The following is a 23,532-nucleotide window of genomic DNA, read 5'->3' as shown; positions in this document are numbered from 1 at the left end:
GGAAGTCTTCAAGAGAGGATGGCACCTGTACAAGAAGGACGGGTTGCACCTAAACTGGAGGAGTACGAATATCCTAGCTGGGAGTTTTGTTAGTGTGGTTCGGGTAGATTTAAACTAATGTGGCGGGGGGTGGGGATCAGAACAATAGGTCAATAAGCATAGAGGCTGGGGACGAGGTTGGGACCAAGACAAGGCTATCTAAGAGGAAGTGCATTCTGGGGGAAGATGACCTCAGTGGGCCTGGAGGTCTGGAGTGCATCTGCTTCAATGCAAGGAGCGTCACGGGCAAGACAGACGAGCTTAGAGCCTTAATGCTTGCGCGGAACTTGGATGTGGTTGCAGTGATGGAGACTTGGTTAAAAGAAGGACAGGACTCTGGTGCGGCCGCACTTGGAGTATTGCGTACAGTTCTGGTCGACACATTATAGGAAAGATGTGGAAGTGTTGGAAAGGGTGCAGAGCAGATTTACCAGGATGTTGCCTGGTATGGTGGGAAGATCGTATGAGGAAAGGCTGAGGGACTTGAGGTTATTTTCATTAGAGAGAAGGTTAAGAGGTGACTTAATAGAGGCATACAAGATAATCAGAGGATTAGATAGGGTGGATAGTGAGAGCCTTTTTCCTCAGATGGTGATGGCTAACATGAGGGGACATAGCTTTTAATTGAGGGGTGAGAGATATAGGACAGATGTTAGAGGTAGGTTCTTTACTCAGAGAGTAGTAAGGGTGTGGAATGCCCTGCCTGCAGCAGTAGTGGACTCGTCAACATTAAGAGCATTCAAATGGTTACTGGATAAACATATGGATGATATTGGAATAGTGTAGATTAGAGGGGCTTTTTGGTGTCACTGGTCGGCGCAACATCGAGGGCCAAAGGGCCTGTACTGCGCTGTTATGTTCTATGTTCTAGGACTGGCAGCTGAATATTCCGGGGTACAAGCGTTTTAGGTGAGACAGAGTGGGACGAGGAGAGGTGGGGGAGTAGCAATGCTGGTTAGAGAGCATATTACAGCGGTACAGAGGGTGGACAATATGGAGGGTCAGGTAACAAGTCACTGTGGGTGGAACTCAGAAACAGGAAGGGCGCAGTCACTATGCTGGGGGTATACTACAGGCCTCCCAACAGCCCACGGGAAGTTGAGGAACGGATATGTAAGGAGATTCTGGACAGGTGCAGAAAAAATAGGGTTGTTGTAGTGGGAGACTTTAATTTCCCTCACATAGATTGGAAATCGCTTAGGGCTGGGGGCCTGGACGGGGAAGAATTTATAAAATGCGTATAGGAAGGCTCTTTGGAACAATATGTTGACAGTCCAACTAGAGAGGGGGCTATACTGGACCTAATACTGGGGAATGAGCTCGGTCAGGTCATCAAAGTTGCAGTCGGGGAACATGTGGCAAATAGTGACCACAATTCTGTAAACTTTAGGATAGTAATGGAAAAAGATGAGTGTTGTCCCATGGGTAAGGTGCTGAATTGGGGGAAGGCTGACTACAGCCGGATTAGGCAGGATTTGGTGGCTGTTGATTGGGAGAAGCTGTTCGAGGGTAAATCCACATCAGGCATGTGGGAGTCTTTTAAGGAGCAGTTGATCGGACTGCAGGACAGGCATGTGCCTGTAAAGAGGAAGGATAGGAAAGGTAGGATTCGAGAGCCATGGATAACCAGTGAAATTGTGGGTCTAATCAAAAAGAAAAAAGAGGCATACATGAGGTCCAGGCAGCTAAAAACAAATGGAGCACTGGAGGAATACAGAGAAAGTAGAAAAGAACTCAAACAGGGACTTAGAAGGGCAAAAAGGGGTCACAAAATGTCCTTGGCAGACAGGATTAAGGAGAATCCTAAGGCATTTTATACATACGTTACGAACAAGCGGGTTGTTAGGGAAAGAATCGGACCTCTCAGGGACAAAGGAGGGGAATTATGCTTAGAACTAAAGGAAGTAGGTGAGATCCTAAACGAATACTTTGCATCAGTATTCACAAAGGAGAGGGACATGTTGACTGGTAGTGTCTTAGAGAGATGTATTGACCTGTTAGAAAAAATCTCAATTACAAGGGAGGAAGTGTTAGGTTTTTTAGGAAACATTAAGACAGACAAATTCCCATGGCCAGATGGCATCTATCCTAGACTCCTCAGGGAGGCGAGAGATGCAATTGCTGGGCCTCTAACAGAAATCTTTGTCTCTTCACTGGACACAGGTGAGGTCCCAGAGGATTGGAGGATAGCAAATGTGGTCCCGTTATTTAAGAAGGGTAGCAAGGATAACCCGGGTAATTATAGGCCGGTGAGCTTGACGTCCGTGGTACGGAAGTTGTTGGAGAAGATTCTTAGAGATAGGATATATGCACATTTAGAACTGAATAATCTCATTAGCGATAGACAGCCTGGTTTTGTACGAGGGAGGTCATGCCTCACAAATTTTGTTGAGTTTTTTGAGGAGGTGACAAAAACGATTGACGAAGGAAGGGCCGTGGATTTCGTCTATATGGATTTTAGTAAAGCGTTTGACAAGGTCCCTCATGGCAGGCTGGCGCAAAAGGTTAAATCTCATGGGATAAAAGGTGAGCTAGCGAGATGGGTGGAGAACTGGCTTAGCCATAGAAGACAGAGGGTAGCAGTGGAGGGGTCTTTTTCCGGTTGGAGGTCTGTGACTAGTGGTGTTCTGCAGGGCTCTGTACTGGGACCTCTGCTGTTTGTGATATATATAAATGATTTGGAGGAAGATGTAGCTGGTGTGATCAGTAAGTTTGCGGACGACACAAAGATTGCTGGAGTTGCGGATAGTGATGAACATTGTCAGAGAATACAGCAGGATATAGATAGGCTGGAACATTGGGCGGAGAAATGGCAGATGGAATTTATTCCAGATAAATGCAAAGTGATACATTTCGGTAGATCTAATGTAAGGGGGAGCTATACAATAAATGGCAGAACCATCAGGAGTATAGACACACAGAGGGACCTGGGTGTACAAGTCCACAGATCCTTAAAGGTGGCAGCGCAGGTGGAGAGGATGTTCAAGAAGGCATATGGCATGCTTGCCTTTATTGGACGGGGCATAGAATATAAAAGTTGGCATATGATGATGCAGCTGTATAGAACGATGGTTAGGCCACATTTGGAATACTGCGTCCAGTTCTGGTCGCCACACTACCAGAAGGACGTGAGGCTTTGGAGAGAGTACAGAAAAGGTTTACCAGGATGTTGCCTGGTATGGGGGGTCTTAGCTATGAGGAGAGATTGGGTAAACTGGGGTTGTTCTCCCTGGAAAGACGGAGGATGAGGGGCGACCTAATAGAGGTGTATAAAATTATGAAGGGCATAGATAGAGTGAACAGTGGGAAGCTTTTTCCCAGGTCGGAGGTGACGAACACAAGGGGTCACGGGTTCAAGGTGAGGGGGCAAGGTTCAACACAGATGTCAGGGGGACGTATTTTACAGAGGGTGGTGGGGGCCTGGAATGCACTGCCAAGCAAGGTGATTGAGGCGGACATGCTGGGATCGTTTAAGACTTATCTAGATAACCACATGAACAGACTGGGAATAGAGGGATACAAAAAAATGGTCTAGTGGGCACGTGAGCGGCGCAGGCTTGGAGGGCCGAAGGGCCTGTTCCTGAGCTGTATTGTTCTTTGAAAGCAGAGATGCCATCTCACTGTCCAAGGGGTTTCTCAAAGATCAAACCATCTGCACTTAGAAAGTTGGTAATTACTCATTAGTGGCCAAGATTGACACAGGGTTAAATGTTTACATAACCCCCACCCTGCAAATTTTAACATGCATGTATCCACAAACACCGACGGTCATGTCAAAACCTGCTGCTGTGAAACTTCCAGTGTACAACTGTTCATTAGTCCCATGTGCAGGATCCATAGTACAATTAAACCTCCTGCATGTCACAGGTGTTCTACATCGTGGAAACTAAAGGCTCAGCAATCGCAGGTCTGCCGGTACATTGTGACCTCACTCTAGTGACAATTCATAGAATCAGTCAGACAGCACAAGGTAGATCAGCCTCAGAAACGACTCCTATCCCTTCACTTAACATCAAAATATCCAGAATGTTTCAACACAGTTGGAGGTTTCGAGGAAACTGCAACATTACACTTGCAAGAGAATGCAAGTCCACCAATTAATGCAGCACGTAATTGCTGCATCTACACACGGAAAGGAATGGACATTGAGTGAGACAAATGAGAGAAATATGGGATCAATCAAAGTCTCCAAGACAAGACAGAGTGGTGCAGCTCAAGGTCTTGTCATAAATGAGGACAGGTCATTGATTCACAGCCTTTAAATGCAGCTTTGTAACATTGCCCTGGCAAAATCTCCACATTTAAAGAGTTAACTCAAAGATTTGGGGGTTCAAAATTCTTCTCAAATCTTGATGCCAAGCATGGTTACTGGTCAGTCCATCGCGGAGAAAAGTCCCAAGAGCTGACTACATTTCTTACCACATTTGGAACATACTGTTTTCAAGGATTTATTTCGAGGCTGTCTTTTCACCAGGATATATTTCAAGCTCAGATGAACCACATTAACTGCACTGTATCAGAATACATCTGTGTGTCCATGACAGAGCTGGTGTGGGAAGATCGAAGCAAGAACATGACCGCAATCTGTATTTATCTGCGTCAGGATGCATCAATGAAGAATTGGTGATCAGCGGTCTGAAATGTAACATCAATGTACAGCAGGACAATTTCTTCAGTTCTACTCATTCCAGTGTTGACATATATCCCAATCCAAGCAAAAGAGAGGATATTAAAGACATGCTCAAGACATTCCCAATTTTGCTCAAAATATCATCCTTTCTAAGGTAATTATTGAGAAACGATGTGTCTTTCCTGTCACATGGAGACTACCAGTGCCTTGCTAGGCATCTACCAGAGAATTATTGTTAAAGGCAGCCAGGTCACCATACTGGAATATTTGTGGCCTGATATTCTTCAACATGATCACTCATACATGGACATAGAGCAGACATACAAGAGAGAGTCTATTGACCGGGCATGAACAATGACGTAGAGGTCATCAAGAAGTACGGGGCATGTCAAGCGCATATGTCAAGTCAGCACAAAGAACCACTGAGTGCGCAGGAGGTTCCTGCCCATCATTGGTCCAAAATCCCATCTGACCTCTTTCAAATCCATGGCACTGACGTCATTTTGATTGTTTCCTACTTTACCAAGAACTCCATTATTCAACAATTGCACAATACATCAAGAACAAGTGTCGTGCATTCTCTGGGAGGTATTTTCAGTTCATTTGGTGTATCTGGAGAGATCATTTCAGAAAAGAGGCCACAATTTATTGGTAAGGTATTTCAGGATCTGTGTGAGAAGTGGACTATTGTTCACACGACTACTTCTCCTCCTTACCCTTCACATAATGGCCTAGCTGAATTAATAATTTGCATGGTGATATCTAATTCTCAAATGTAGAGAAATCAACATCTACATATTATAATCAACAAAAAAATGCTGGAAAATCTCAGCAGATCTGACAGCATCTGTGGAGAGAGAGTAGAGCCAACGTTTCGAGGCTGGATGACCCTTCATCAGCGCTGAGAGGAAAGAGAGTGAGCAGAGATTTATACTATGAGGGGAGGGTGGGGTGGTGGAATTGGGCAAAGGGAATGTCAATGAGCATGCAGAAGGCTGAGGGAGTGTTAAAAGTGTCCATTAAGTGATCAGAATGCGTGAATAGCAAAACAAAGGCAGAAGCAGTTGGCCTGAAGAATGAGAGTGCGGGGGGCGGGGGAGGCAGTGGAAAGGAGAGCGATAAAATGGAGAATTGATGAAGCTGTACCTTTGTTTTGCTATTCACGCATTCTGATCACTTAATGGACACTTTTAACACTCCCTCAGCCTTCTGCATGCTTATTGACATTCCCTTTGCCCAATTCCACCACCCCTCCCTACCCTCATAGTATAAATATGTGCTCACTCTCTTTCCTCTCAGCGCTGATGAAGGGTCATTCAGACTCGAAACGTTGGTTCTATTCTCTCTCCACAGATGCTGTCAGACCTGCTGAGATTTTCCAGCATTTTCTGTTTTTCTTTCAGATTCCAGCATCTGCAGTATTTTGTTTTTATCTACATATTATAATGTTATGTCTGAGAACAACACCTTTAAATGCAACAATTCCATCACTGGTAGACAGGTGTGTACAAATTTACTGGTAGTTACCAGTCCTACTACTGTTCTACTGTTTCAGAAACTCGAGATCAATTTTTGAAACTAAGAGAAGATGAACAATGTGCATGATAAAAATGCAGGTCTAGAATTGCCAGGCTTACAGTACGTTCACGTCCAGGATCGCACAGAAGGTTTGTGGCAAAGTCGAGGTGTCAAGGATTTGTTCAGATCCAAGATCCTCAGAAATCATTACAAACTAAAGCACAATGGGGAGGACCAATCAGATCCATTCCTGTCCCTCAGCCACTGTGGAATCCTATTACATCCAGGGTGAGATCCCGAATGCACCCAGGAACAATATCCATGTGCGACAGGATGTAGTGATGAATGTTGTGCTGCTATAAAGACAACAATCATTCATTAGGGACTGTGCAGACATGTTGTGGCCTCATTTGTTAAAACGAATTAACAAGAATGAGGATCCCCCAGATCACTGCGCATGAATAAAGAATTCCCCAAACAAGAATTGCAAAACCTGGGTGACCAAAGGTTTACTTTTACAGTTTAGAGCCTCGTAGATTCATCATTTATGTGAACTATTGCAATGGTGGCTAAACATGAATGTGTATTGTAAATAGTTATAGTTTTTTGAAATAGGGTAATAATCTTTGAAAAGAAAGGGGAAATTTGCAATTTGCCTTTAAGGAATATCAGCACAAAACCGCTGAAATTTGTCATCTGACCCAGTCTTATTTGAACTTTTGATTTGAACAGAACACACACACACTCTCACACACACACTCTCACACTCTCACACACACACTCTCACACACACACACTCACTCTCACACACTCTCACACACACACTCTCACACACACACTCTCACACACTCTCACACACACTTTCACACACTCGCACACACACTCTCACACACACACTCACACACACACTCACACTCTCACACACTCTCACACACACACTCTCACACACTCTCACACACTCGCACACACACTCTCACACTCTCACACACTTTCACACACACACTCTCGCACACTCTCTCACACACACACACACACAGTCACACACACACACACAGTCACACACCCACACACACACTCTCACACTCTCTCACACTCACACACACACACACTCTCACACACACTCTCACACACACTCACACACACACACACACACACTCTCACACACACTCTCACACACACTCTCACACACACACACTCACACACTCTCACACACTCTCACACACACACACAATCTCACACACTCTCTCACACACACACACACACAGTCACACACACACAGTCACACACAGTCACACACACACACTCTCTCACACTCTCACACACACAGTCACACACACACACACACACACACACTCTCACACACTCACACACACACTCTCACACTCACACACTCTCACACACTCACACTCTCACACACACTCTCACACACACTCTCACACACACACCCCAACACACGCACACACACTCTCACAAACACACACACTCTCACACTTACACACGCTCTCACACTCACACACACACTCCCACACTCTCACACACACACTCCCACACTCTCTCTCACACACACACACACACACTCTCACACACACACTCTCACACTCTCACTCACACACACACACTCTTACACAGTCACACAGACACACACACTCTCACACTCTCACACAGTCACACACACACACACTCTCACACTCTCACACTCTCACACAGTCACACAGTCGCATACATACTCACACACACACACTCTCTCACACACACACTCACACACACTCTCTCACGCACTCACACAGTCACACACATACACACACACACACAGTCTCACACAGTCACACACACACACATACATACACACACACACACACCTCTATCGTCTTCACGCTTTACCGCTATGTGTAACTGTCCTCATGTGCATGGTATGAAAAATGAACCCACGACGTGTCTACCCAGTCTCTGCAAGTGAGGGGTGCCTCGTGCCTTGCTCAGTAAATAAGTCCAAGACATTTCTTCTTGCCCCCATGTCTCCCCACCATCTCCCACTCTGCCTTGGCCTTACTCTCCCCCCTTATCTCTGCAATTTTTCCCATTCAAATATGTGTCCAGTTGCTCCTGTTGAATGTTCCGATAGAATCTGCTTCCAGCGCCCTTTCAGGCAGCGCCTTCTGGATCACAACAACTTATTAGTCTTCACCTGGATACAGGACAATGAAAGACACGCCCTGGATCAGAAGGGACAAAGAAACCTCTTGTGGGTGGGGGCTGATGCTGCTTAATCCAAGAGACAGAATCACTGACTTAAGGAAAGATTGCAGTAAATATTTAGAAAAATATCAAGTTAAACGTTCTCACTTACTTCCTCACAAACATGAAGACTAAGATTCCAGCCAGGAAAATGCCCAACATGATTCCAGCTGTGAGTAATCCTGCTGTCCATTTACTAGAGTTTCTCTCTGTAGAAACAGACATTCATTACTGTATTACACTTTCAGAAAGATGCCCCGATGTATCTCGAGAAGCGAGACACTCAATTTTTAAATACTCATCCTCGGGCAATGTCAACATTTATTGTCCATTTATTCCCCTGGAGAAGATGGAGGGGTGGGGGGACGGGGGGGGACGGGGGGGGGGGTGGGGGGGTTCTTCCTTCTGAACCACTGGTTTGACACAAACTGAGAGACCAGTTCAGGGGGCAGTTAAGAGTTAACCACATTGGTGTTTGAGGCTGGAGCCACCTATTCACCCCTGACCCATTAAAATTGCCAGGTTTCCTTCCCAAAGAGTTATTAGTGACCGCCTTGTATGTGTAATCTCAAGATACAGATCAACAAAATTCAATGAGATAATGGATTTTCAGATCACTATTACATTGTAGTTTGGGATCTTGCTGTGCACAAATTGATGGCCATGCTTCCATATTATAACATAGAAAACATAGAAACATAGAAAAACTACAGCACAAACAGGCCCTTCGGCCCACAAGTTGTGCCGAACACATCCTTACCTCCTAGACCTACCTATAACCCTCCATCCTATTAAGCTCCATGTACTCATCCAGGAGTCTCTTAAAAGACCCCATTGAGTTTGCCTCCACCACTACTGACAGCAGCCGATTCCACTCGCCCACCACCCTCTGTGTGAAAAACTTACCCCTAACATCTCCCCTGTACCTACCCCCCAGCACCTTAAACCTGTGTCCTCTCGTAGCAGCCATTTCCACCCTGGGAAAAAGCCTCTGAGAGTCCACCCGATCTATGCCCCTCAACATCTTATACACCTCTATTAGGTCTCCTCTCATCCTTCGTCTCTCCAAGGAGAAAAGACCGAGCTCCCTCAGCCTATCCTCATAAGGCATGCCACTCAATCCAGGCAACATCCTTGTAAATCTCCTCTGCACCCTTTCAATCTTTTCCACATCCTTCCTATCGTGAGGCGACCAGAACTGAGCACAGTATTCCAAGTGGGGTCTGACGAGGGTCTTATATAGCTGCATCATTATCCCTGGACCCCTAAACTCAATCCCTCGATTGGTAAAGGCCAGCACACCATACGCCTTCTTAATCACCTCCTCCACCTGCGGGGCCGATTTCAGAGTCCTATGGACCCGGAACCCAAGGTCCTTCTGATCCTCTACCGTACTGAAAGTCTTTCCCTTTATATTGTACTCCTTCATCCCATTTGACCTACCAAAATGGAGCACGACGCATTTATCTGGGTTGAAGTCCATCTGCCACTTGTCCGCCCAGTCTTGCATCCTATCTATGTCCCTCTGTAACTTCTGACATCCCTCCAGACTATCCACAACCCCACCAACCTTCGTGTCGTCGGCAAACTTACCAACCCATCCCTCCACTTCCTCATCCAGGTCATTTATGAAAATGACAAACAGCAAGGGTCCCAGAACAGATCCCTGGGGCACACCACTGGTGACCGACCTCCATTTAGAAAAAGACCCATCTATGCCCACTCTCTGCCTCCTTTGGGCAAGCCAGTTCTGGATCCACCGGGCAGCAGCCCCTTAGATCCCATGCCCTCTCACTTTTTCTAGAAGCCTTGCATGGGGAACCTTATCGAACGCCTTGCTAAAATCCATATAAACCACATCTACCGCCTTCCCTTCGTCAATGTGTTTCGTCACATTTTCGAAGAACTCCAGCAGGCTCGTAAGGCACGATCTGCCCTTGACAAAGCCATGCTGAGTATTCTTGAGCATACTAAACCTCTCTAAATGCTCATATATCCTGTCCCTCAGGATCTTCTCCATCAGTTTACCAACCACTGAGGTTAGACTCACCGGTCGGTAATTTCCTGGTCTATCCCTATTCCACTTCTTGAAAATAGGAACCACATCCGCAATCCTCCAATCCTCCGGCGCCTCTCCCGTCTCCATCAACGACGCAAAGATCATTGCCAGAGGCTCTGCAATCTCTTCCCTCGCCTCCCAAAGTAACCTGGGGTACATCCCATCCGGACCCGGCGACTTATCTATCTTGATGCCATTCAAAGATTCCAGCACAACCTCTTTCTGAAAGTGAACATGATGATGATTCAAATGTATTTCATTGGCTATAAAGTGTTTCAGGATGATCTCATCACCATATGAATGCAACTTTTCCTTTCCAATGTAACATTCATACAAATAATATTGAGTGTGTGTGTGTTTGAGTGTTTGTGTGTGAGAGAGAGATGTTGCAGTCTGTGTACACTCACGTTCCACAGCGATGGTGATGGACCCCTCCACTGCTCCATGTTCATTCTCTGCCACACACTGATAGTCTCCAGTGTCCCTGGACGTAATGTGAGGAATCACCAACCACAGCTCATTGATGGATCTTGTTCTGTTCATTGTGACATTAAGATGTCTCCAGGTCAGGTTAGAAGCTGGGAAGCTCTCGACAGAGCAGATTATCACTGTCGAATTCCCCTCAGTTATATTGATCCAGGAAGCATCAAACATATCAAACAAAGTTATTGAAAGATTCTGCGGTGCATCTAAAAAGAAATGAAGATCAGTTAACTTACATGGACTGTGAATTACTTTGAAAGACTCTGAGAATGTGAAGGTGTGATATGAATGTAGGTTCCTTCACCACAAAGCAGGGAAACCAGACAGACAATTCAGTACTAACGGAGTGCTACATTGTCAGAGGGTCAGTACTGAGGGAGTGGCGCACTGCCAGAGGGTCAGTACTGAGGGAGTGCTGCACTGTCAGAGGGTCAGAACTGAGGGAGTGTCGCACTGTCAGAGGGTCAGTACTGAGGGAGTGCCGCACTGTCAGAGGGTCAGTGCTGAGGGAGTGCCGCACTGTCAAAGGGTCAGTGCTGAGGGAGTGCCGCACTGTCAGAGGGTCAGGACTGAGGGAGTGCCACACTATCAGAGGGTCAGGACTGAGGGAGTGCCGCACTGTCAGAGGGTCAGGACTGGGGGAGTGCCGCACTGTCAGAGGGTCAGTACTGAGGGAGTGGCGCACTGCCAGAGGGTCAGTACTGAGGGAGTGCTGCACTGTCAGAGAGTCAGACCTGAGGGAGTGCCGCACTGTCAGAGGGTCAGTACTGAGGGAGTGCCGCACTGTCAGAGGGTCAGTACTGAGGGAGTGCCGCACTGTCAGAGGGTCAGGACTGAGGGAGTGCCGCACTGTCAGAAGGTCAGTACTGAGGGAGTGCTACACTGTCAGAGGGTCAGTGCTGAGGGAGTGCTGCACTGTCAGAGGGTCAGTACTGAGGGAGTGCCGCACTGTCAGAGGGTCAGTGCTGAGGGAGTGCCGCAGTGTCAGAGGGTCGGTACTGAGGGAGTGCTGCACTGTCAAAGGGTCAGTACTGAGGGAGTGCCGCACTGTCAGAGGGTCAGTGCTGAGGGAGTGCTGCACTGTCAGAGGGACGGTAATGAGGGAGTGCTGCACTGTCAGAGGGTCAGTACTGAGGGAGTGCTGCACTGTCAGAGGGTCAGTACTGAGGGAGTGCTGCACTGTCAGAGGGTCAGTACTGAGGGAGTGCTGCACTGTCAGAGGGTCAGTGCTGAGGGAGTGCTTTACTGTCAGAGGGACGGTAATGAGGGAATGCCGCACTGTCAGAGGGTCAGTACTGAGGGAGTGCTACACTGTCAGAGGGTCAGTGCTGAGGGAGTGCTGCACTGTCAGAGGGTCAGTACTGAGGGAGTGCCGCACTGTCAGAGGGTCAGTGCTGAGGGAGTGCCGCAGTGTCAGAGGGTCAGTACTGAGGGAGTGCTGCACTGTCAAAGGGTCAGTACTGAGGGAGTGCCGCACTGTCAGAGGGTCAGTGCTGAGGGAGTGCCGCAGTGTCAGAGGGTCAGTACTGAGGGAGTGCTGCACTGTCAAAGGGTCAGGACTGAGGGAGTGCCGCACTGTCAGAGGGTCAGTGCTGAGGGAGTGCTGCACTGTCAGAGGGACGGTAATGAGGGAGTGCTGCACTGTCAGAGGGTCAGTACTGAGGGAGTGCTGCACTGTCAGAGGGTCAGTATTGAGGGAGTGCTGCACTGTCAGAGGGTCAGTACTGAGGGAGTGCTGCACTGTCAGAGGGTCAGTGCTGAGAGAGTGCTTTACTGTCAGAGGGACGGTAATGAGGGAATGCCGCACTGTCAGAGGGTCAGTACTGAGGGAGTGCTACACTGTCAGAGGGTCAGTGCTGAGGGAGTGCTGCACTGTCAGAGGGTCAGTACTGAGGAAGTGCCGCACTGTCAGAGGGTCAGTGCTGAGGGAGTGCCGCAGTGTCAGAGGGTCAGTACTGAGGGAGTGCTGCACTGTCAAAGGGTCAGTACTGAGGGAGTGCCGCACTGTCAGAGGCTCAGTGCTGAGGGTTGCTGCACTGTCAGAGGGACGGTAATGAGGGAGTGCTGCACTGTCAGAGGGTCAGTACTGAGGGAGTGCTGCACTGTCAGAGGGTCAGTGCTGAGGGAGTGCCGCACTGTCAGAGGGACGGTAATGAGGGAGTGCTGCATTGTGTAAGTTTTAGGGCAAATCCTCCATGATTAAAGAACCCAGGGATAAGGAGAATGGACAATTTGTTAAAATGGCCTGCTGGCTGTCAAAACTCCCAAGCGCAAAGCTGTCGGTGGACCTTGACAGCCACATGAATATGCAAGAGGCTGGGAATAATGAGAAGGTCGAGACAGGGATGATCTAATCAACAGGAAACAAAGGAGAAACCATGGCCAGCAGACGAGGGGTAAATAGCCCAGCAGCGAGACAATGAGAACAGAGATCAGCCCATCCACAGAAAACATTAAGACCAAACTCGCTGATGGGAAAACAATCAGGCCGACTCAGAAAACATTAAAAAATACATTATAATATCGATTAAGGGCGGCCCCGACAGTTCCGGCCCTTTGTTCCAGTCGGTCGAAACTACCAGTGATCAAAAATTGCTTTATGCGAGAGAATCACCGGGGAGGTTTAAAAAGGACAAGCGAGTAACGGCTCGCGCTCTCTCTCTCTCTCTCGCTCTCGATGTGTGCCCGCTGTGTCTCTCTCTCGCTCTCGATGTGTGCCCGCTGTGTCTCTCTCTCGCTCTCAATGTGTGCCCGCTCTCTCTCTCTCTCGCTCTCGATGTGTGCCCGCTCTCTCTCTCTCTCTCGCTCTCAATGTGTGCCCGCTCTCTCTCTCTCTCGCTCTCGATGTGTGCCCGCTGTGTCTCTCTCTCGCTCTCAATGTGTGCCCGCTCTCTCTCGCTCTCGATGTGTGCCCGCTGTGTCTCTCTCTCGCTCTCGATGTGTGCCCGCTGTGTCTCTCTCTCGCTCTCAATGTGTGCCCGCTCTCTCTCTCTCTCGCTCTCGATGTGTGCCCGCTCTCTCTCTCTCTCGCTCTCGATGTGTGCCCGCTCTCTTAGCTTTTCGCCTCTTCCTCCTGGCACTTGGCTCTTCAGCTCTCGCACCACGTGTCCCGCTCCTGCCCGCCAGCCGGACCCGCATCAAGACAAGTAAAGCCGCTCTCAAAGTTGTAAGTACCTCCGCCGGCTGAAGTTCCCGATATAAGGTAGAGGACGAGGGTTGAAAGGGGGTGGTGTTTTGTGAAGTTAAGTGTGATAAGATTGTGTAAAAGTAAGAATTTACGTTGTGCCGACAGTGTTTCCTCCCATAGAAAATAGTTTAAAGTATAAGCTTTATTATTGTATGGTGTGGTGTTGGGAAGGTTGATTTGCTGGTTGAATAAATTGTTGTAACTTTGAAACCCATTTGGAGTTCGTCTTGCTTTTCTGTTCTCTCATCCGTACTCTGGCGGGGTCACAATTTCAAGACCTCTCACCGTAACTCCGGAGTCGAGAACCAAGGGTGATCGGAGCGCCTCGAAAACGCTCACTCGGGGGAAACGACTGGTCAGGGATAAACAGTGCAGTTTCCCTCTTTCTCTCTCTCACGTGGAAACTACCTGAGTGAGGTGGTTACAGGGTGGCCATTTGCTCCACCAACGAGAGAGAGAATCACCCAGGCGTTGGTGGTGGTCAGGATACCTGGTGTGGAATAAGGTCCAGGTTACTGCTTAGGTATAAACAGTGAGCCTGGCCCAGCGCTCTCTCCAGCGGAAACTGCCCCAGTGCGGCATTCCTCGGCTTTGAAGTTTCAGAGGCCGCTGGAAAGAGACCCCACAGGTACTGCTGAACACCGATACCAGCCTGTGAGTGGAGTAAAGGAAACAGACCCCCTACAAATGGCCACCGCGACATGACTTCGGTGGTTTGGGCTCTGCGACTTGCCAGAGGGGGTGAGAGAAAGAAGGAAGATGGAGGAAAGAATTTCCTCTTATCTGTTTAAAAAAACCAACCTCTCCAAACAATGGGTGGGAGCAGCGGCTGCAGCAGAGTGGACGGAGAGTAAAAATTATAATAAAGCACAGGAAAAGGCAGTTTGGCTAGCGTGCTTATCACAGCAGGTAGCCAAGATGGAAAAGCAGATTGGGGATTTGGAAGAGCAACTCGGAAGCAAGGGCCGGTGCAGAGGAAAGCGCTAGAGCAGAGGAAGGGCTCTATGAGGAACTCGGTGAGGCCAGGCAGTGTATCCTGCAGGCCAGGGAGTCGCATAGGAATGCCCAGGCATTTCTCCAATGCCAGGCTGTGGAGGCAAAGGAGAGGGAACGGAACGCCCAAAAACTCCTGGCTCAGAGTACGCAGGGGTACAGGGAGCTGGAGGGGAAGTTCCGGGATATCCAAGCAGCTTACAGGGTGGCCTGTAGGGGCCAGTGATCATGGGCTTTGCAGGGCAAGGATAGACCAGCTGGAGGAGGGTCCATCCAAGGCTTGGGGACAGGTCTATTTGATAGGACCCGGAGGGGCCCCCACAGACAGAGGGCTCCAAACAGCTGATGATTCCCCAGAAGCAAGGGGAAATAGATCGCCTCCTGAGGCGCCGGCAACGGGTCCGGGTTGGCAGGTGGGGATCGGGGCATCCGCGGAGGGACGGGCCCAAGGGGGGTGGGAAGAGCACCCCCAGTCAGCGGTGTCTTGGCCATGTGTAGCACACCAGAGGGTGGGGTTACCGATCATGGTGGGAGAGCCAGGGGTAGGAGAATTAAAGGGGCAGCAGCCCCAGGTAGGGCAGATGTGCCCGGTAAGGCAGCGGAAATATGGTCCCCCGGAGGGACAGGCAGATAGGGGGCCCCATAGAGAGCGACATCATCATTCCCCATGGGGCACACGTGCTAAGGGGGATGGTGGCTCACGTTCCCAGGTTGACTCGGGCAGGAGACCCATCATTACATTTGATGGAGGTGCAGCAGGCAGCCGACATAAATGATTGTGATGAGGTGGAATGGGTGAAACTACTGCTGATGACCCTGGATTCCTATTTATGTAAGGCAGTGACGTCCAGGGAAGGGGGAAGACCTGCAACATGGGCAGCGGCACAGGCAGCGGATCTGGAGGCCATGGGGTTGGATCAGGGTAGTCCTTTCGCCAGGGTGGGGGAAACGAAGCAGCAGGTGGCTGAGTCCCCGAGTATGTTCACAGACAGGCTGTGGGCAGTGTCTGAGGGAGCGTGTGGGACTCCGTTAGATCGGCGGAATCTGGACGAGAGAACCGCCCACTGGCTGAAGACTCTAGTAGCAAACTGCCTCCCGCGAGTTAGGGCAAAGGCCAAACATTAGTTTGATCCAATGGACCCGAACCTTAATGAGGCGGAGGTGATCAGAAAACTCACTCTCGCATACCGCAACGGGGAGAGAGGGGAGGAAAAACCCTCTAACAGCAAAGTGCATGGCATTACACCAGCACCCCGGAAGAGGAGGGAGTGGAAGCAGGAAGGCAGCCGGACTTCCGATAGGAGGCCAGTGTGCTACGGGTGTGGGAAGCCCGGGCACTACAGGAGGGAGTGTAGGAACCCAAGTAAAGCAGTGGAGGATGCGACCCCGGTAGCAGCCGCCCCAACCCCGGAGGTGGGAGCAACCGGGCCGGGGACGATGGATGTAAAAGACTTAATGGCACATCTGCAGTCTAAGACGGGAGGGTCCGGACAGGTGGCCATGGCAACAGGCCAGAGCGCACCCGTGCCCGTGTCTCCAGCGCCGTTATGACTGCCAGCAAAACAACCCACCTTCCTGTGCCCACTTGAATATGGCCCATGTGGGAGACCCTGGGTCAGAATGGAGGTCCAGGATGTGGTCGGGAGTTACCTGCTGGACACAGGTGCTTCCAGTACCATTGTCCACATGGACAATCCCCCTGCATCCCCTCTGTCCAGTGGGGCGCCCTATAGCCTTGTCGGATTCACGGGAAATGAGAAGGCGGGATTTTTATCTGTTCCCCTGTCCATTCGGTTAGGAGTACTCCAGGCGCAATGGAAATGCATCCTGATGAGATGGGAACAGGAGGGAAAAGGGATATTAGGCGCTGACTTCATAGTGACACATCAGGTCTTAGTGGACCTGAGAAACCACTGTTTGTGGGTCATAGCAGAGGAAGGGGCTGAAAAGGGGGTAATGGTCATTGAGAGGGCACCAGAGAAAGGGGCTCTGTGTGTCGTGAAGCCCAGAGAGGGGTACGATCTAGATGCCCGAGTGAGAAATACCCCGACTGAGTATCAGGGATACGTGAAACAAAATTTGGCCACCTTCGCGACTCACAAGCACGACTGTGGAAGGGTCACCGGGACAGAGGTCAGGATAGAAGGGGATCCCATGTCCCGACCGCAGAAGCAGTACAATTTTCCCCAGGAAGCGGAGGCTGACTTAGAAGTCGCCCTGAGTTCACTGGTCAGGCAGGGCGTCCTGAGGCCAATAGCGACCCACGTAAACTCTCCGCTCTGGCCAGTGAGGAAACCAGACAACTCCGGGAGGGCCACGATAGACTATAGGGTCCTCAACAAAAACATTCCGGCTGGCGCACCAACAGTGGCAGCCGTAGCAGACCTGTTAGGAGAAATTCCGGCGTCGGCGTCTGTGTTTATGGTGCTAGACATCTCAAAAGGTTTCTGATTGATCCCGGTCAGAGGGTCAGTACTGAGGGAGTGCTGCACTGCCAGAAGGTCAGTACTGAGGGAGTGCTGCACTGTCAGAGGGTCAGTACTGAGGGAGTGCTGCACTGCCAGAAGGTCAGTACTGAGGGAGTGCCGCACTGTCAGAGGGTCAGTACTGAGGGAGTGCCGCACTGTCAGAGGGTCAGTACTGAGGGAGTGCTGCACTGTCAGAGGGTCAGTACTGAGGGAGTGCAGCACTGCCAGAAGGTCAGTACTGAGGGAGTGCCGCACTGTCAGAGGGTCAGTACTGAGGGAGTGCCGCACTGTCAGAGGGTCAGTACTGAGGGAGTGCCGCACTGTCAGAGGGTCAGTACTGAGGGAGTGCCGCACTGTCAGAGGGTCAGTGCTGAGGGAGTGCTGCACTGTCAGAGGGTCAGTACTGAGGGAGTGCCGCACTGTCAGAGGGTCAGTGCTGAGGGAGTGCCGCACTGTCAGAGGGTCAGTACTGAGGGAGTGCCGCACTGTCAGAGGGTCAGTACTGAGGGAGTGCCGCATTGTCAGAGGGTCAGTGCTGAGGGAGTGCTGCACTGTCAGAGGGTCAGTACTGAGGGGGTGCCGCACTGTCAGAGGGTCAGTACTGAGGGAGTGCCGCACTGTCAGAGGGTCAGTACTGAGGGAGTGCCGCACTGTCAGAGGGTCAGTACTGAGGGAGTGCTGCACTGTCAGAGGGTCAGTACTGAGGGGGTGCTGCACTGTCAGAGGGTCAGTGCTGAGGGAGTGCCGCACTGTCAGAGACTCAGTATTGACGGAGTGCTGCACTGTCAGAGGGTCAGTACTGAGGGAGTGCTGCACTGTCAGAGGGTCAGTACTGAGGGGGTGCTGCACTGTCAGAGGGTCAGTGCTGAGGGAGTGCCGCACTGTCAGAGACTCAGTATTGACGGAGTGCTGCACTGTCAGAGGGTCAGTACTGAGTGAGTGCCGCACTGTCAGAGGGACAGTACTGAGGGAGTGCCGCACTGTCAGAGGGTCAGTACTGAGGGAGTGCCGCACTGTCAGAGGGTCAGTACTGAGGGAGTGCCGCACTGTCAGAGGGTCAGTACTGAGGGAGTGCCGCACTGTCAGAGGGTCTGTTCTGAGGGAGTGCCGCACTGTGAGAGGGTCAGTACTGAGGGAGTGCAGCACTGTCATAGGGTCAGTACTGAGGGAGTGCCGCACTGTCAGAGGGTCAGTACTGACGGAGTGCTGCAATGCCAGAGGGTCAGTACTGAGGGAGTGCCGCACTGTCAGAGGGTCAGTACTGAGGGAGTGCCGCACTGTCAGAGGGTCAGTACTGTGGGAGTGCCGCACTGTGAGAGGGTCAGTGCTGAGGGAGTGCTGCACTGTCAGAGGGTCATTACTGAGGGGGTGCCGCACTGTCAGAGGCTCAGTGCTGAGGGAGTGCTGCACTGTCAGAGGGTCAGTACTGAGGGAGTGCTGCACTGTCAGGGGGTCAGTACTGAGGGAGTGCCGCACTGTGAGAGGGTCAGTGTTGAGGGAGTGCTGCACTGTCAGAGGGTCAGTATTGAGGGAGTGCTGCACTGTCAGGGGGTCGGTACTGAGGGAGTGCCGCACTGTGAGAGGGTCAGTATTGAGGGAGTGCTGCACTGTCAGAGGGTCAGTACTGAGGGAGTGCTGCACTGTGAGAGGGTCAGTACTGAGGGAGTGCTGCACTGACAGAGGGTCAGTACTGAGGGAGTGCCGCACTGTCAGAGGGTCAGTGCTGAGGGAGTGCCGCACTGTCAGAGGGTCAGTACTGAAGTGGTGCTGCACTGACAGAGGTGTCATCTTTCATCTGACATTCGAAAACTTGCCCCTCTACCCTCTGACGTGGATATAACTTGTCCCAAGACATGATCTGATGGAGTGTTCTCACGAGGCAATGTTGCTATTTAAAGACAGACACACCAGTCCAAACCACAGTGCTGCCTTACTGTGCAGAATGGAAACTACTACACCTGATATCAAATGAATTATATCTTTACTTACATTGTACAGTCAGTCCGAGGATCCGCTCTGATGAAACAGATGGATATCTCACTCTACAGGTGAGATTGTGTCCGTGGTGTTTGAGTGATGGGATGAGGGTCAGAACAGAAGTATAGGTCAGAGTGACACCATGCTGAGTTACAGTGTTTGAGACTGACCCAGGTACGTCAGTGGGAGTGTCCCAGGTTAAGACAGGTGCTGTTCCATTGCACGTTGTGTTGAAGGTGCAGCTTATGTTCACACACTTTCCTGCAATAATTTCAGCAGGGAATATCGTGGGTTTATCTGTGAAATCTAACACACAGAGAATGGATCCTTTTAGATAAATATAACATGAAGCATCAGTTCAAATAGAAATCACAGCCCCACAAGAGAAAGCATTGTTACAAGGATGAAATCTGAATTGAGAGATTACAATGATTATGAAAGAATTTCCTATTTTCAGACTTGCTGAAACTCTGTCAGCAGCTTAATACACTTTCACTCAGTGACCCTTGATTTGACCAGACTGGGTGAGGGTGGAGGGACAGCTCACAGCTCGGGGAGAACAGGTTCATCACTTTGTCCAAAACCTGCCAAATTTAAATTAAATCCTGTTTGCGATCGGACAGAAACAGTTTGAAACTATCTCTGAACCAACAGCTAAAACAGAATAAGAATTCTATTGGAGTGGAAACGGTAATTCACTTTCTCTCGACACAGACGCTGCCGGCCCTGCTGAGGTTTCCCAGCATTTTCTGTTTTTATTTCAAGTATCCTGCATTTGCAGTCATTTGTTTTTACTGGAATCAGATTTGATCATAAAAAATAAGAACAGCAGTCGGCCGCTTGGCCCCTGGAACCTGCTGCACCATTCAATAGGATCAGGGCTGACCTGACATTCCTCACATCCACTTTCCTGTCCTTTCCCCACAACCCTTGATTCCTTTACTGGTAAAAATCTATCCCAGCCTGAAATATACACAAGGACTCTGCCCCCCCAGCTCTCTGTGGCAGTGAGTTCCAACAACTCACTACCCTCTGAGAGAAGAAACTCATCCTCATCTCAATCTTAAATTGGTGCCCCAATATTCTGAGACTCCACCCTCTGATCCTACACTCTGCCATGAGGGGAAATATCCTCTCAACATTTACTCTGTAAAATACCTTAAGAATCCTAAATGTTTCAATGAGATCACCTCTCATTCTTCTAAATTCCAATGAATAGAGTCCCAACCTGTTTAACCTGTCCTCAGAAGACAATCCCTCCATAACCAGGGATCATCCCCGTGAACCTTCTCCAAACCGCCTCCAATGAAATATATCTTTCCTGAAATAAGGGGACCAGAACTGCTCCCGGTTCTCCAGATGTGGTCTCACCAGTACCTTGCACAGTCGCAGCGAGACTTCCTTACTCTTATACTCCAACCCCCTTGAAATAAAGGCCAACATCCCATTCCCCTTCTTGATTACCTGCTGTACCTGTGTGCTAGCTTTCTGTGTTTCGTTCACAAGTACCCCAAGTCCCTTTGATTTGCAGCTTTCTGCAGTTTTTCCTCTATTTAAATAATACTCTGTTCTTTTGTTCTCCCTTCCAAAATGAACAACTTCACATTTTCCCACATTATATTCCATTTGCCAACTTTCTGCCCAGGTAGTTAACCTATCAACATCTCTTTGTAAACTGTTTGTATCCCTCTTGCTCAGGTTATTAATCAGGTTATTGATCAGATTGCTGTCTGTGGGAGCTTGCTGTGCACAAATTAGACACTAATAAATCCAATCTGGAATTCAGCAGGGACTCATTTACCACAGTGTTCAGAATGTGAAATTCAGGAATTATTTCATTGTCTGTGAATCAATTTGTGATGTCCTGAGGTGGTGACAGGCGCTATAGAAATGTGAGTCTTGCGCCGATATGTCAGAATCTTAAACAGGATTGGAGAGATCGATGGGATTGGATAACCCGGTAACATTGATGGACGCAGTCAGTACATTTAATCATTGATATTAAAGTGAGTATTGGAGGTTGCTTCAGGACTGAACTGGAAGCTATCACCAGGTTATTGATAACCAGACACTGTGTTATAATAAGCTGTGTTTTGTGTTAATTTGTAAACATCACAGTTTGTGTTATTTCCCATTGAGTGATGAATGTGAATTATTGAGTAATTATAGCACAGAACTTACCAGAAACGCGAAGCCGGGTTACAGGGTGGTAGCTGTAACGATTCCTTCCGTCAAATTCTATTCTGAAATAATAAGGTCCAGCATCTCCCCGTGTGACGCTGTTTATAATCAGGGAACAGTCGCCATCTTTCAGGTCTCCAGACAGCCGGGTCCGATTGCGGAATTGTGCTGCCTCCTGATTGTGATCCTCGGAGTGAAAGGCGATCGATGATGATGAATATTCCTCATTATTAAACCAGATTCCGACTCGCGGCTGGTTTGCCAAACACGATGGATAACTGTACTGACATGGAATCTGTACACATGAACCTTCCTGCACTGTCACCTCTCGTGAAGTGTTGCCTTTCCACTCCTTTGACAGTTCAGCTGGGGAGAGAAATATCAATATTTAACACTGGATGGTTTGTAGATCCCCTACACTCGATATCCACCCCCTCTGTTACTGGCACACAGTGGCTGCAGTGTGGACCATCTACAGAACATAGAAAACTCACGAGTGTTACATCAACAGCACCTCCCTCCCCTATTACCTCTGTCACCCATAAAGACAATATTTGATTACGGTGTGGAGGTCGATATGTACGACTTTTAAACAGGATCAGAGAGATTGATGGGATTGGATAACCTGATAACATTGATGGACGCAGTCAGTGCATTTAATCATTGACATTAAAGTGAGTATTCGAGGTTGCTTTAAGACTGAACTGGAAGCTATCACCAGGTTATTGATAATCAGACACTGTTCTATAATAAGCTGTGTTTTGTGTTAATATGTAAATGTCACAGTTTGAATGTGAATTATTGAATAATTATAACACAGCACTTACCAGAAACGTGAAGCCGGGTTACGGGGCGATAACTATAGCTGGGACCATTGTCAAATTCGATTCTAAAATAATAAGGTCCCGCATCTTCCTGTCTGATGTTGGTAATAATCAGGGAACAGTCGCCATCTTTCAGGTTTCCAGCCAGCCGGGTCCGATGGCGGAACCGTGATGATATACTCTTGTGATCCTTGGAGTGAAAGACTACGGGAGCATTGGGAATCTGTTCCTTGTTATTAAACCAGACTCCATCTCGTGGTCGGTGTCTCAGACACAATGGATAACTGTAATGACATGGAATCTGCACACACGAACCTTCCTGCACTGTCACCTCTTGTGGAGTGTCACTGTTCCACTCCTGTGACGGTTCAGCTGGGCAGAGAAATATCAACATTTAACCCTGGATAGTTTATAGATCCACTGGACACAAAACGTACAGAATTGAGTGAATTTGGGAGAGAGTCAATACTGAGGAGCTCCGCAATCAATCACTTTGGCAGGATGGAGAGAAAAACAGAATATTATTGAAAATGAGAGGGATTGCGGAATGCAGTACAGAGGGATCTGAGTGTCCTTGTACATGAATCACAAACTGTTAGCATTCTCGTACAGCAATTGACAGAGCCGTGGAACATACAGTGCAGAAAGAGGCTATTCGGCCCATCGAGTCTGCACCAAGCCTCAGAAAGAGCATTTTATTCAGGGCCATCACCCCGCCTTATTCCTGTAAATCTGCACATTTACCACGGTGAATCCACCTAACCCACACATCTTTGGACACGAAGGGGAAATTTAGCATTCTTAGGAAGACAAATGGAATGTAAGCCTTTATTACCAGGGGATGGAATATAAAAGTGGGGACATCTTGTTACAATTGTACAGGACATTGGTGAAACCATGCCTGGAGTACTGTGCACAGCTCTGGTCTCCTTACTTAG

General features: G+C 49.0%; 1 protein-coding gene across 1 annotated transcript in view; it reads right to left on the bottom strand.

Annotated features, from left to right (window-relative positions):
• The window catches only part of LOC144508364 (sialic acid-binding Ig-like lectin 12), a 41,691-nt gene that overhangs the window by 10,180 nt on the left and 7,979 nt on the right, over nt 1-23,532 (bottom strand). Inside the window, exons 4-8 of the mRNA XM_078236218.1 lie at nt 22,598-22,966; nt 21,771-22,136; nt 19,602-19,895; nt 10,889-11,170; nt 8,535-8,631 (exon numbers count right to left, since the gene is read on the bottom strand). Of these exons, the coding sequence (XP_078092344.1) occupies nt 8,535-8,631; nt 10,889-11,170; nt 19,602-19,895; nt 21,771-22,136; nt 22,598-22,966 (1,408 nt within the window). The remainder of the gene's footprint in view (nt 1-8,534; nt 8,632-10,888; nt 11,171-19,601; nt 19,896-21,770; nt 22,137-22,597; nt 22,967-23,532) is intronic.

The sequence above is a fragment of the Mustelus asterias genome, chromosome 20 (genome assembly GCF_964213995.1).
Source record: "Mustelus asterias chromosome 20, sMusAst1.hap1.1, whole genome shotgun sequence".
In the NCBI taxonomy this organism is placed as follows: domain Eukaryota; kingdom Metazoa; phylum Chordata; class Chondrichthyes; order Carcharhiniformes; family Triakidae; genus Mustelus; species Mustelus asterias.
This window is presented reverse-complemented; position numbering and strand designations above follow the sequence as displayed.